General features: G+C 47.5%; 1 protein-coding gene across 1 annotated transcript in view; it reads left to right on the top strand.

The window, feature by feature from the left end:
* LOC117882149 (coagulation factor XIII B chain-like) overlaps positions 1-13,269 on the top strand; it is a 38,777-nt gene that overhangs the window by 4,517 nt on the left and 20,991 nt on the right. Inside the window, exons 2-5 of the mRNA XM_034780165.1 lie at positions 6,150-6,350; positions 8,512-8,697; positions 11,344-11,520; positions 12,837-13,013. Of these exons, the coding sequence (XP_034636056.1) occupies positions 6,150-6,350; positions 8,512-8,697; positions 11,344-11,520; positions 12,837-13,013 (741 nt within the window). The remainder of the gene's footprint in view (positions 1-6,149; positions 6,351-8,511; positions 8,698-11,343; positions 11,521-12,836; positions 13,014-13,269) is intronic.

Below are 13,269 nucleotides of genomic sequence, written 5' to 3'. Positions count from 1 at the left end.
TTGTTCGTTCAGTGTACGTGACCTGTAGTTAACATTCGATTAGTTTTAGTTTAGTTTAGCTAGTGCGCCCGGGCCGGGGCATGTCCCGTGCCCCGGGTTTTAAGTTGGGCGACACTTGTAGGCGCCCGATGTCAGTGAGTGATCCGCACGTGGACTGTCTACACTGTTTGGGTGAAACTCATCTCGGTGATCGCTGTAAGATTTGCAGCCTCAGTCCAAGTGAGAGAGAGACATTAGGCTCTGGGCTATCCTCCATGGAGTCGGTGTTGACCCCAACTCTGGCGTGCTGCTCCAAGTCAGCACCAGGCACCGTGATATTGGTGCGGGGCGACCCCCCCGGCACCATCTACTAGTTGGCACTGCTCCATGTCCATGGGGCACGCCAAGAAGGCTAAGAAGAGACCTTTTCTGCTGTGGCACCAGAGTAAATCTGGGGCAGAGACTAGACCCGTGTTGGGCAGTCCTTGATCCCCATTGGGCTCTAGGCCTTCAACTTAAGTCGAGCAGAGTAGCCTAGCCCAGTCTTAGCAGGCTTCCCCGGATGTCCGGATGTCCTCAATGCCAGAGGCCCTGCAGGTGGCCGGGGACATCATGTCCATGCCGGTACCAGGAGTACCGCCAATGTTGGCCCCACGCTCCAGAGGCAAGCCGCCACTGGGATCTCCGCAGTCACCCCCGACTCGGTACCGGTCTCGGTCGAAAGAACGTTCCTGACGCCGTTCGCTGCTCAGCGACTGTTCCGTGTGTAGTCCATGTGGGTCGCCGTCGACTCCCACCAGGTTCTCTGGCTGGGTTCCATCTGACCAAGACTCCAGGCACTGCTCCGCCCCGAGGAGCGAACACTGACAGGACAGAAGTACACAACACTGAAGGTCCTCATCTTGGAGGGGTTATCATAGCCGGTTGCAACATGAACATCGACGCTGTTCCCATTCGTTGTCCCACTCCAGGACCCTGCCACGGCACCGCTTCTGCAGCCCCGGGCATTGATTGCTGGCCAGTCGCCGTTGCAGATTCACCTGTTGGAGCCGATCATCAAGCAGCTGTTACCAACGGTACCAGTACTCCACGTCGAGGTCGCGGTCTCTGGGTTGGCACTGCTCTCGGCACCATCGCTCCTGCCGGTCCAGGGACAGTGGCAGGTTGTACTTCAGCCCGGTCTCCCTTCGTAGCCTTCCATCGATGGGTCAGGCGAGCCAGGCTGAACAGCCCGCTTCCCTGGTGCCACAGCAGATGCAGTGGCACTGGGCCCCGTGGCTGGCACAATGGTACCAGTGGGCACCATGGCCCCCGACACAGCCCCCAGTGGGGGTTCTCTTCGTGGCCGGAGCCTCAGAAGGGTCATTGGCCTCCCTTTCCCGACCTCTGAGGAAGGAATCAGTGGGACATACATCCTCAGCACTGTGCCCGGAGGCTGACCAAGCAGGGCTGCCCAGGGGCGGGGCAATTTGTCCCGGGCCCCACAAGGGCCCCCATGAGAATATAGTATTCTATGGTATTGCAACTTTTTTTTAATGGAAGGGGCCCCCAAAATTGCTTTGCCCCAGGCCCCTGAATCCTCTGGGCGGCCCTGCGACCAAGTGGTAGATCCTCCGGTGCCGGTGGACACACAAAGTATGGCACCGGCCTCCTCGCCCTCCCCTCCTCCCTCCGTCATGCAGGAGGACTCTAAGGCCCAAGAACTATTAAAAAGGGTGGCATCAAGCCTCAATCTCCAGATGGAGGAGGTGGAGTAGCCCTTGGACTCCCTGTTTAACATACTGTCCACCTCGGTACCGGGCAGGGTACCCTTGCCTCTCCACCAAGGGGTGGCGAAAATTTCAAATGCCCTGTGGCAAACCCCAGCCTCATTGGCCCCATCTCTAAGAGAGTGGAACGCAAGTATTTTGTGCCTGCCAAGGGACATGAATACCTATACACCCACCCTGTCCCTAACTCCCTGGTAGTCGAGTCGGTCAACCACAGGGAGCAGCAGGGCCAACCAGCCCCTACTCCAAAAATAAAGATTCAAGGAAGCTGGACTCATTTGGAAGAAAAATTTATTCATCCTTGAGCTTCCAGTTACAGGTGGCAAACCATCAGGCTCTCCTGGGCCAGTATGAGTTCAACCTGTGGGGCTCTTTGCCCAAGTCAAGGACTCCCTCTAGGAGCGCGACAGGAAGGAGTTCAAAGTGCTGGTGGAGGAGGGTATAGCGGCTGCCAGGGCAACACTGCAGGCAGCGTCGGATGCGGCAGACACGGCCGCGCGGTCTATGGCCTCTGCAGTGTCCATGAGAAGGGCGTCGTGGCTCCTGCTCTCTGGGCTGTCCAGTGAGGCACAGACCTCCTTGAAGGACCTCCCATTTGATGGCAAAGCTCTGTTTGTGGAACAAATGGATATAAAACTACATGGCCTGAAAGACTCCCGCACGACACTTCAGACTCTGGGCATCTATGTTCCGGCTCCAGCTAAACCTAAGTTTAAGCCGTAGCAGGCCGCCCACTCTAAATATGATCTTGCTTATAAAAAGTTGCGGGACTATAAGAAATGCCCGCAGAAGCAGTCTCAGCTTGTCCCCCAGCCTGGGTCCTTCAAGGGCAAGCAGGCGGGGAAAAGGCGGTTTTGACAGGAGACCCGGGGTCGTCCTGCCTGTTCTCGTCAGGGTTCCACCCCCAATAAAGCGTCTCTTCTCCAATTAGTTGTGTGCTTTACTCCCAGAATGGTCACGGCTGACCTCGGACCGATGGGTCCTCAACACCATCTTCTGGGGCTACACCCTCCAGATTACTTCCACCCTGCCCAATCACCCTTCATCCCATCCCTCCTGGGGGACCCCTCTCATGAGGCTCTACTTGAGCAGGAGGTCGGGCTGCTCCTGATCTGCAGGACACGTACTTCCACATTCATATATTTGAGGGGCACAGACACTTCCTCCATTTCACGGTGGGGCAGGAACACTACCAATTTATGGTCCTCCCATTTGGCCTGTCCATTACCCCCAGCGTATTCATGAAATGTATGTCGATGGTAGCGGCCTATCTCAGGCGCTGCGGGGTCCAGATCTTCCCCTACTTGGACGACTGGTTGGTCAAGGGCAGCTCCCAGTCGCAGGTGCGGGATCACGTGGCGCTCCTTCTGTCCACATGCACCACTTTTGGCCTGTTGGTAAACAACACCAAGTCCACATTAGTTCCGGTACAATGCATAGAGTTTATCGGGGCAGTCCTGGATGCCTCCTCGGCCAGAGCCTCTCTCACACTGGACAGGTTCAAGATCGTGAAGGGGCTAATCGACATAGTCACAAGGTTTCTGGTGACAACAGCCAGAGCGTGCCTCCAGCTCTTGGACCACATACATGCATGCCAACATGTGACCCGTCACGCCAGACTCAGGATGAGGCCCCTCCAGCTCTGGTTGGCCTCAGAGTTCTCCCAGGCCAGGGACAGGATGGACAAAGTCCTCACGGTGCCCGAGCCAGTGCTCACCTCTCTAGAGTGGTGGTCCTCCCTGAGAAACATGCTCCAAGGAGTCCCGTTCAGAGGCAGGGCCCCAATGTCAAGGAGCTCAGGCTGGTACGGCTGGCGTGCATGGCCTTCCATTTGCACCTGGAGGGCTGGGTGGTCAGGGTTCTCATGGACAACACAGCCTCGATGTTTTACATCAACAGGCAAGGCAGGGCCCAAACATCTGCCACGAAGGCCTCATGCTGTGGGACTTTTGTATAGCCCACAACATCTGCCTACATACCTACCACCTACCAGGCGCCTGGAACTTGCAGGCAGATTGCTTGAGCAGGGAATTCTCCTCTCAGCATGAGTCGTCTCCCCACCGAGAGGTGGTGCACAGACTTTTCCAAGTGTGGGGAACTCCCTAGGTGGACCTGTTTGTGACTCGGCAGAACCCTCCCTGTCCCCGATTCTGTTCTGGTGGGGTAGGGGGAAGTGGGAGGGGGTGCTATTACTGATGCCTTTCTCCTGTCATGGTCAGGCCAGTTTCTCTATGCCTTTTCCCCCATTCCTGCTGATCGGCAAGGTCCTGGAAAAGTTAAAGATGGACAAGGCCCGAGTCCTTCTCATTGCCCCAGCATGGCCCAGGCAGCATTGGTATGGGACCCTCCTGGGCCTGGAGGTCGCCCTGCCATGGGCGTTGCCATCCCGCCCGGACCTTTTCTCCTAGGACCAGGGCCGCCTCCTCCAACCCAACCTAGCGGCACTCCAGCTCACGGCATGGCTGCTCAATGGTTAGGCCGGGAGGAGAGGACATGCTCGGAGGGGGTTCAGTGCATCCTCTTGGAAAACAGACAGCCCTTCATGCGCCGAGCCTACTTGACAAAGTGGTCTCGGTTTTCCAGATGGGCAGATGCGGGGGGCATTTCCCCGGTGGCTGCCCTAATCCAGCTGATAATGGACTACCTCCTTCATTTTAGAGCCCAGGGCCTGGCGCTCTCATCAGTCAAGGTGCACCTGGCGGCCATATCGGCCTTCCACCCACCAGTGCAGGGCCATGCGGTATTCTCCCATGCTATGACTGGCCGATTCCTTAAAAGATTGGATCGTTTCTTCCCATATGTTAGGCCCCCAGTCCCTCCGTGGGACCTGAACCTGGTGTTAGTCTGCCTCATGGGCCCCCTGTTTGAGCTGCTAGCTACGTGCTCCTGGTCTCACCTCTCGTGGAAGGTGGCCTTCCTGGTATTGATCACGTCGCCTAGGCAGGTGTTGGAAGTCAAGGCCCTGACCTCTGAGCCCCTGTACACGGTGTTTCATAAAGATAAGGTCCAGCTCCGCCCACAGCCTTTGTTCCTCCCAAAGGTGGTCTCCGCCTATCACATGGGTCAGGACATTTTTCTGCTGGTCCTCTGCCCCAAGTCCCATGTGTCCAGCGACACATGCTGGATGTGAGATGGGCTCTGGCTTTTTACCTGGAGCCGACTAATCTGTTCAGGAAGTCCTCGGAGCTGTTCATCACCGCGGCCGAGTGCATGAAAGGTCAGCTGACCTCCCAGAACCTGCACCCCCTCCCTACAGCCCCCAAACTCCCTCCCAGAGCCTGCACCCCCCCTTCTCCCTCCCAGAGCCTGCAACCACACCCCTTCCTCTGCACCCCCACCCTCTGCCCCATCCCAGAGCTTGCACCCAGCACCCAAACTCCATCCCAGAGCCTGTACCCCAGACGCCCTCCCCCACCCAAACCTCCCAGAGCCCAACCTCTCACCCCTTCTGCACCCAAACTCCCTCCCAGAGTCTGCACCCCAACCAATCCCCTACCCCAGACCTCCTCCCCCACCCAAACTTCCTCCTAGAGCCTTACGGGGTAGAGTTGGGGGGGGGACATGGGTAACATTATTGGCCCGCTGGGAGGGATTTGAGGACTGGCACTGTCCCTAAGGTAAACTGAGTTTGAGACCACTGTCATAGGTTTACAACCAGAGCCTGGAAAGTATCTGGCCTAAACATTAGTATCTAAATACTTAGGCATTTTTTTTATTATTATTATTATCATGTCACATTCAACACTGCTCAGTGTGAAAACATGCTCCCTTTTACAGCTGCTGCTGTTTCGGCCCTCTTTTGTCACTTCTTTTCCCCACCCTCTTTTTTTTTCCTCTTCCATTCTTCCCTGTGCATTTATTTCTTTGCAGCAACGTTCAATTCCCACATTGCTGTGGGCTTCCTTGCCACATCTTCCCCATTTCATCTGCTAAAATTATCAGCAATAAAATTAGTTATGTTGACACTGAAATGTTAGATTTATTGCAACCATGAAGCCTAGAAACTCTTTTTAGATGAAAACTGAGGTTCTAGACCATCCGAATGTGTCTAGCATGCAACATAAATAGATTAAGTTGGCTGAATCCATCCCTTAGGCCATAAGTTTGACACCCCCTTGCTAAATATATTACCTTTTAGTTTCACTGAATTTGCCCATTTTTGTAGTATAGGACAAAGTGAAAAGAAATGTCTTTGGTTTTCAGTATAATTACTCACTAACAACTAGGCAAGTCAAGTATAAGTTCAAAGGGTAAATGGTTGTAGAATGGGACCTCATGTATGAACCCTAGGTACCTATACAGAATTCAGCCAAGCCAATTAATTTTAAATTAATCCAGAAAGCACTGTTATATGCATGGGAGAAATTTGTAATGAACAAAACATAATTAAATCTTTTGTAGATAAGCCTTGTGATTTGCCACTCATAGAAAATGGGAAGATAGCCCAGTATTATTATAGTTTTAAAAGTTATTATTTTCCAATGAGTAAAGAGAAAAAGCTTTCCTACACCTGCGTCGCTGGCTATACAACTGAATCTGGGAGTCAAGATGCAAGGATAACATGCACAGCAACAGGATGGTCACCAGCACCAAAGTGTTATAGTAAGTCAATTTCATTGGCCTTTTTTGTTTCCTGTGGACATTGTAATGGATTTCACCAAGAGGGTGTAGTAATGAAACCATAAATTAGGGAAAAATTAGGAATTGGAACTGGATATTGACACTTTACCTCTTTCTCTCTGAAAATTAGTACCAAAACCAGGAATATTGCCTTTTTGTGAAATCAGATACATTCATGGAGGATAGGTCCATCAGGGGCTCTTAGCTAGGATGGGCAGGGATGGTGTCTCTAGCATCTGTTTGCCAGAAACTGGGAATGGGCAACTGGGATGGATCACTTGGTGATTACCTGTTCTGATTAACCTTCTAAAACACCTGGCATTGGCCACTGTTGGAAGACAGGATACTGGGCTAGAAGGATCTTTGCTCTGACCCAGTATGGCTGTTCTTATGTTCAGAACATCCCTATTTAGCCTTTGTGTTTTCATTATTGTTTTTATTCAAGTGGTACTGGATTCCCCTTTCATCCTCCATGCTGAGCAAATGACCAATTTCAGTCAGATTTTAGTTCACTTTGCTTCCCCTCATCTTCAGTAATTTTGCCTCTTACAGGTGGAAACCCTCCCCTTAATACAGAAATTTTCTGGCTCATCAGCAGGGGTTAAACAAAGTGAAAGCTGCACTTTGGCATCAGTAGGAGTTGCCTGCAGGTGACTGGTGGCTGTTTCCTCAGACAGTAATAGCATCCCAGAGGGTATTTAGGGTGTTACCCAGGGTTTTCAGAACTCAAAGCAGTGGTAACTTGACTGTTTTTCTTCAGGCGGTGTCGTGAATAAATCAATGGGGACACAGCTCCTCTGTCTGATAAATGATTGGTACAAACAAGAATGCTTTAACCTAAAACTACCTCTTTATTAGGTTTCACTCGCACACACGAAAGTGCTATAGCAGTAGGTTCAGAGCATCCCAAACATTTATATTTACCCAAAGTCTGAGATGGTTTCGAGTAATCAACAACCAGAATTCTGTGCGCCGTCCTTCCATCCAGCTGCTAGGTAGTTTAGGTGCCAGCTTCTTGCCCAAAGAAAAGCTTTCTTGGATTGCTCCAAAGTGTATCCTTTTGCCTAATCTTTTATAGCTAACTTAAACAAAGCACATAACTCATAGCGACTTTTAGTGGGTCACCATAGTAACCCCAATGGGTCACCAATTCTCCTAATTTAAGCAACCTACTCATTTATCTCTTAACAAAGCATTCTGTGTATCTCTAGTCATAACAATAAAATTTATATGTAGGGGCACTTAAAACCAAGGTTGACTGTCCAAACATTCCTTCCATTCTCACGGTACATTAACTCTCTGTCCCACCTTCCCATTCTCATTAGCAGAAACTGCAAACATACAGTTGTTTGGCCTTGCCTCTCAAAGATCTAAGATTATTTCTAGCTATGTGGTATTTGGTTTTCAGCTAGCAGTGGCTGGACATACAAAATGGCTGACTGAAACAATGTCAGGTTCCAGAGTTACACACACTAATATCAAGTTCTGAGGTTATAGAGGAGTGGGGAGAACATCTGTGCCTCTTAAAGTAAATTTAAAAACAATAGAGGGCACATCTGGCCAGTAAACAGTGAAGTCAACAAAACACTGAACTCTCTCTTGCTCTCCTGGTGCTTTCATCTGCTTATGATCTGATGGTCATCAGTTCCCTTCCTGGGGACCTTTAATTGCTACTGGGAGAGAACTCTCACTATGTCTTTGCAAGTGCTCCAATTTTACTCACTCGGAGAGAGTCTTATAGCTTGAAAGTTGGGTAATTTCACCAACTCTCAGGACTGCCTCCCTCACTTCAGGACTGACTGTGTGCACTGCAGCTTCAGTAGTGATCTGGAACAAAATAAAGAGAATAGTTAAGACTGGCAAGAAAGAAGATTGTGTGAACCCCACCACTGTCCAGATTCACCAAACTAGGTGACTTTATTATCTTTCTAATTTCAACATTTAAAATACCTATTTGATATTGGGTTTTTTGTTACTATGTCAGGAGGGTAAGCAGATAGAAAAAACTTTGAGCTCGTTATCTCCTCACTGTAGGCAAATATAGGAAGCAGACAAATCCCCATGTAAATATATACTAAAGTTATAGAGAAACATAATACTCTGTCAGTTCCCCGTTCTAATCAGCCTACTTATTTTCATGTAGAAAAATGTAGCAAACCTCTCTTGGAAAATGGCATCTTCTCTGATACAAAAGTGTCCTACAAAATATGGGAACAATTGCTATACAGATGTGCTTCCGGCTATCAAACTCCAGGAGGTAATGCTGATGAAACAGTGCAATGTCTTCCAGAAGGATGGTCTTCTCACCCAAGCTGTGCTAAAAAGTTTGGTATGAATTTACATTTTTCTTCATAACTGACTTTTTTTTGTATCTTTGCTGCTATATGACACTGTTACAGCTAGAGTCTCCCTGTGTTAGGGCAGCTTTTAAACTCACTGGGGCAAATTTTCAGCTGGTTGAAATCAATGGGACAACATCAATTTGCATTAGATGACGATAGTCCCCATTGAGACTACTCATATCACATGTATACCTTTACATGCAGGCTTAACTTTATGCAGGATCATGGGCCAAATGGGTAGATAATTGCTTAAATGATTGAAACCTTACACATTTTCTAATGAGGTTAGGGATAGTATAAATACTGTTTTACATTTAATACTTCTGTGTCTTTCCACTGTTGGGATATTAACTTCAGAAAGGGAGCTACTATACAAACACCATAGCACTGAATAACAGTGAGTGATAATCTCAGTTGATGTCACATTGCCACACTTTTACATTGTGTGAATTACATTAGTGAATAATTAAACTTAAATGTGTAGACTGATCTATAGATTATGTATTAATTATATTGATTACTTAAGCATTCCCAGTTATCACTTAGAGAGCTAACAGGTTCTTGTCCCAAGATCAGGTCCAGTATTATTAAAATTACTACGTAACTGGGAACCTTGATGGGCATAGTGGCAACACTCATGCTATAAGAACTCTTCTGTGTTTACAAATGATGTATTAATACATTCAGGACAGTCACACACACACTGTAACTCAATAAGGTAGATAGAGATAACACAGAAAGTACACCTGAACATCCATACTCACACCATCCCTTGCAGAACAACCTGACATGTTAGCCATTATCTTCCTCATCACCATCCTCTTCATCTTCACCAGTGGCCATCATTCTTACATCTCTTTCTCCTACTGCCTACAGGTTGGGATATATAATTTTTATAATACGTTACGTTGTTGCCAGTATGTCTAATGCATATTCAGTAGGGGTATTTCCCCTCTTCCTTATTCATATTTTCTCAATCTACTAGTGTTGAGGTGTCCTTCTATAGGTTAGTATATTAATGATTTCAACTCATTATCATATACATTAATTCGTTGCCATCACACTCTTGTGGTTGGATGTTCCTTCCAAAACATTCCAAAAGCTGGTGTTAGCTCATGCTTCTATGGTTGGCTGATGTCATTATGGACAAAATTCCCCTTTATACTCTTCCAGTTCCCCAAAACTTTGGGGTTACCTTTGGGCCATTTATCTATGCCAAAGTTCATAGCCCTCAAGCCGCATGCTAACTGCAGAAGCCAATGTCTCACAGTATACAAGCCTGTAGGTTCCTTGCATTCTTACTGAATATAATAACGGCAAGGCAGTGAATATAGTAAAGGCAAGCTATCCCTATGGGCTACAAATGTTGGCAGTTAAGTACATTTCCATTTTAAAAGTATAAAATGTGGTAGAATTGCATTGATTTTCATCTTTTGCACGTCCATGCAGACTTTGGCTCACTGTGTCAAATATAAAAACTTCTGGAGTGTGGCCACCCCTTGCTTTCCTGTGGCTTGTAAGATAGTCCTATTGCAAAATACAAAAGTATAATTACAAGTATTACACACTAAAAACTAGAGCTGGCTGAACAATATTTAGTGAGTAGTACATTTTGTTCATTATGGGTCAATTTTTCTTTGGAGATCAATCTATTTGCAATTCAGAAACACTCACTGAATGGTAAAAATACAGAGAAGCACTACAGTTATTTGTAAGGTATAACTATGGAGTCGTATTCGTAGTTCAAAATATATTTTTCTCTGGTCCCTGGCTGGTTACTCTACCCTAGAGAAACAGCAGGCATGCCTGAAGAGAACTCTTTGGGCCTTGATTCTCTCTGATAAAGGGTGGACTCAGAAGGGAAGGTTCCATTTCTCTTGCTATTTCCATTTTGAAGAGTGCAGGATTTTTATGACCACCCTACTAGTACACCTCTACCCCGATATAATGCGACCCGATATAACACGAATTCGGATATAACGCGGTAAAGCAGCGCTCGGGGGGGGGGTGGGGGGTAGCGGGGCTGCGCACTCCAGTGGATCAAAGCAAGTTCGATATAACATGGTTTCACCTATAATGTGGTAAGATTTTTTGGCTCTCAAGGGCAGCGTTCTATCAGGGTAGAAGTGTATAATCTAAATCCAGTTGTCACACGTGGTACACTTACTACTGTGTGTGAATGTTGGTGTATGTCTGTGAGTTGCAGTTAAAATCTCTGCCTGTTAGGCAGGGTGCTATAGGAAGAAGCTAACTGCTAAAAGCTCCTACGCTTACCCACACAACAGTGAGAGACTGTGTAAGTATATATAAAGTTGGGAAGCTGCAGAGTCAGAACTACTGAAACAAACACATGTTTGTGTCTGAATATACTTATTTGAATCAGTGTAGTCAAACATGGCTGTGCATCTGGTGCAAATTAATCCATTTCCCTCCAAACTTTGTTGTTAAATGTATATCAGAGGACTTGAATAACTGCCCCGGCTATTTACAAATTAATTGCAAAGCTTTGTGTCAGATCTGAACAGTCTACTAAAAGCATGAGACTTTAATGAGGATATAGCGAGAAAAATCCTATGTCATGTATCTTGAAATTAAATAAGCCCCCAAATTTATGTACTTTTTTTTTTTTAAAGAGAGCTGCTTAGTACCAGACTTACATCACGGCCACTACTCCACAACCCAGCGGATCCTCAAACTGAATGAAACACTGATGTATGAATGTGATGAGGGATACCACACCAGAGGAGGAAACACTATTGAAAAGGCAGTCTGTCGTACATATGGATGGTCCCTTACTCCGAACTGCACTAGTATGTTGTTGTCTTTATGTAACCCTTCTGTCCATCAGAGTTGGCAGCAACAAGAATCTAGGGGTTTTGTGTCAATAACACAAGGCAAAACTGACTCGAGCCCCCACCCAGTGACCTGGGACAATGACATACCACCCCTGGGTGCCTCTAAGAGGCAATACTTCCCCTCTAGCAAGCACAAAGTCTGAGTGTAGCAAAAGCCTTTTAATAAAGAAGGGAAATAATGCGGCATTATGTTGGGATTCATAACACTAACACTAACAGGATTCATAACACAAACCATAAGCAAAAGACCCACCCCCAAGTAAGTTTGGCAGTGTCCTTTTACCCTCAGGGTCTTAAGTCCAGCAACTCAACAGTCACCCCAGCCACAGTTTCTGACCTTGGTCAGTGTAGCCCCCAGAGTTCAGAAGTTCATCTGCAGAGTTTACCTCCCAGCCTGGGAGGAAGTGGGGGGGGCAGTATGGGGGCATCTTACATGCTCCACTGCTCGGGTTGATGGCTGATTGCCACACCTCTCCGTGGGGTTCTGCTGCAGTCTTCACCACCAGCTGCGCCTCTCCACTAGCCATCCTGCTAGCCGCTCACTAACTTGTCTTCAGCCACACCCTACTTAACACAGCTCTCAGTGATTTCAGCTGTTAGTAGGGGGTGCCTCAGTGCTGGCACACTCAGAACCACTAGCCCAAAGTAGGGCTAATGCTTAGACCTAGGAATCCATGATTTCATCTCTGCAGCACCTAACAAGACTCCTAACTGAGTCAAAATTATCTCTATTATTACACCATGGAGAGAGGAGAAAGAGTCAAGGTGGTGTTTGGGGCCCACACTACCAAGCAAACATACCTGTCCCAGCCTCTCTCAATTCATTGGGGTTTGGAACCCATGTCCCTTGCCTAGCGAGTGCTGCTTGGTTGAGGGTGAATCTCTCTGTCATAAAATGCCAAGTACAGTTCTACTGTCCTTGATTCACTTTATTACTCCTGTCCCAATAACAAAGAGACTGGGGATCCCACAGCAGCCAAAGTGACCATTTGGGCAAGCAGTCTATCATGCTAGGCAAGGTGAGTGTGCCCATGCAATCGAGATCAGCCCCTGAAGTCCTTTTCCACAGCTCACCACCAGATGTCAGGGTAGAGCTCATTCTGACTCTACTTACATCTAGAATAACTTAACCTGAATCTTCCGAAGTCTGGTATTCTTTAACCCCATAGCCTTTGTTTCTTTTATGTGAGAAAAGCTTCCGCACATTTAATGGATTTATTCTGATAGTTGTTTTAAATCTGTTTTACCCAGTGTGTGTTTTTCTTTTCTAGAAGTAACATGCTTCTTGTTAAGTGAGATAGAACATGGGAATTTCTATCCCAGGAAGAAAAGCTATGAGGAAGGAAATGTGGTTCAGTTTTTGTGTCAGAAAAATTACTCTTTGAATGGATCTGATTTAATTCAGTGTTATGACTTTGGATGGTATCCAGAGCCTCCAATATGTGAAGGTAACTCTCTTCGTGTATCTCTTCCTGCCCCATACCACCCTTATTATTACATTTAAAAATATGTTGGGGAAACACCACTAACAGGATTCATAACACAAACCATAAGCAAAAGACCCACCCCCAAGTAAGTTTGGCAGTGTCCTTTTACCCTCAGGGTCTTAAGTCCAGCAACTCAACAGTCACCCCAGCCACAGTTTCTGACCTTGGTCAGTGTAGCCCTCAAGTTTCGAAGTGAAGCCCTCAAAAGTTAGGAAAT

This window comes from Trachemys scripta, chromosome 8 (genome assembly GCF_013100865.1).
Source record: "Trachemys scripta elegans isolate TJP31775 chromosome 8, CAS_Tse_1.0, whole genome shotgun sequence".
NCBI classification, from domain to species: Eukaryota; Metazoa; Chordata; order Testudines; family Emydidae; genus Trachemys; species Trachemys scripta.
The sequence above is the reverse complement of the archived record's forward strand: the minus strand, read 5'-3'. Positions and strand labels throughout refer to the sequence as shown.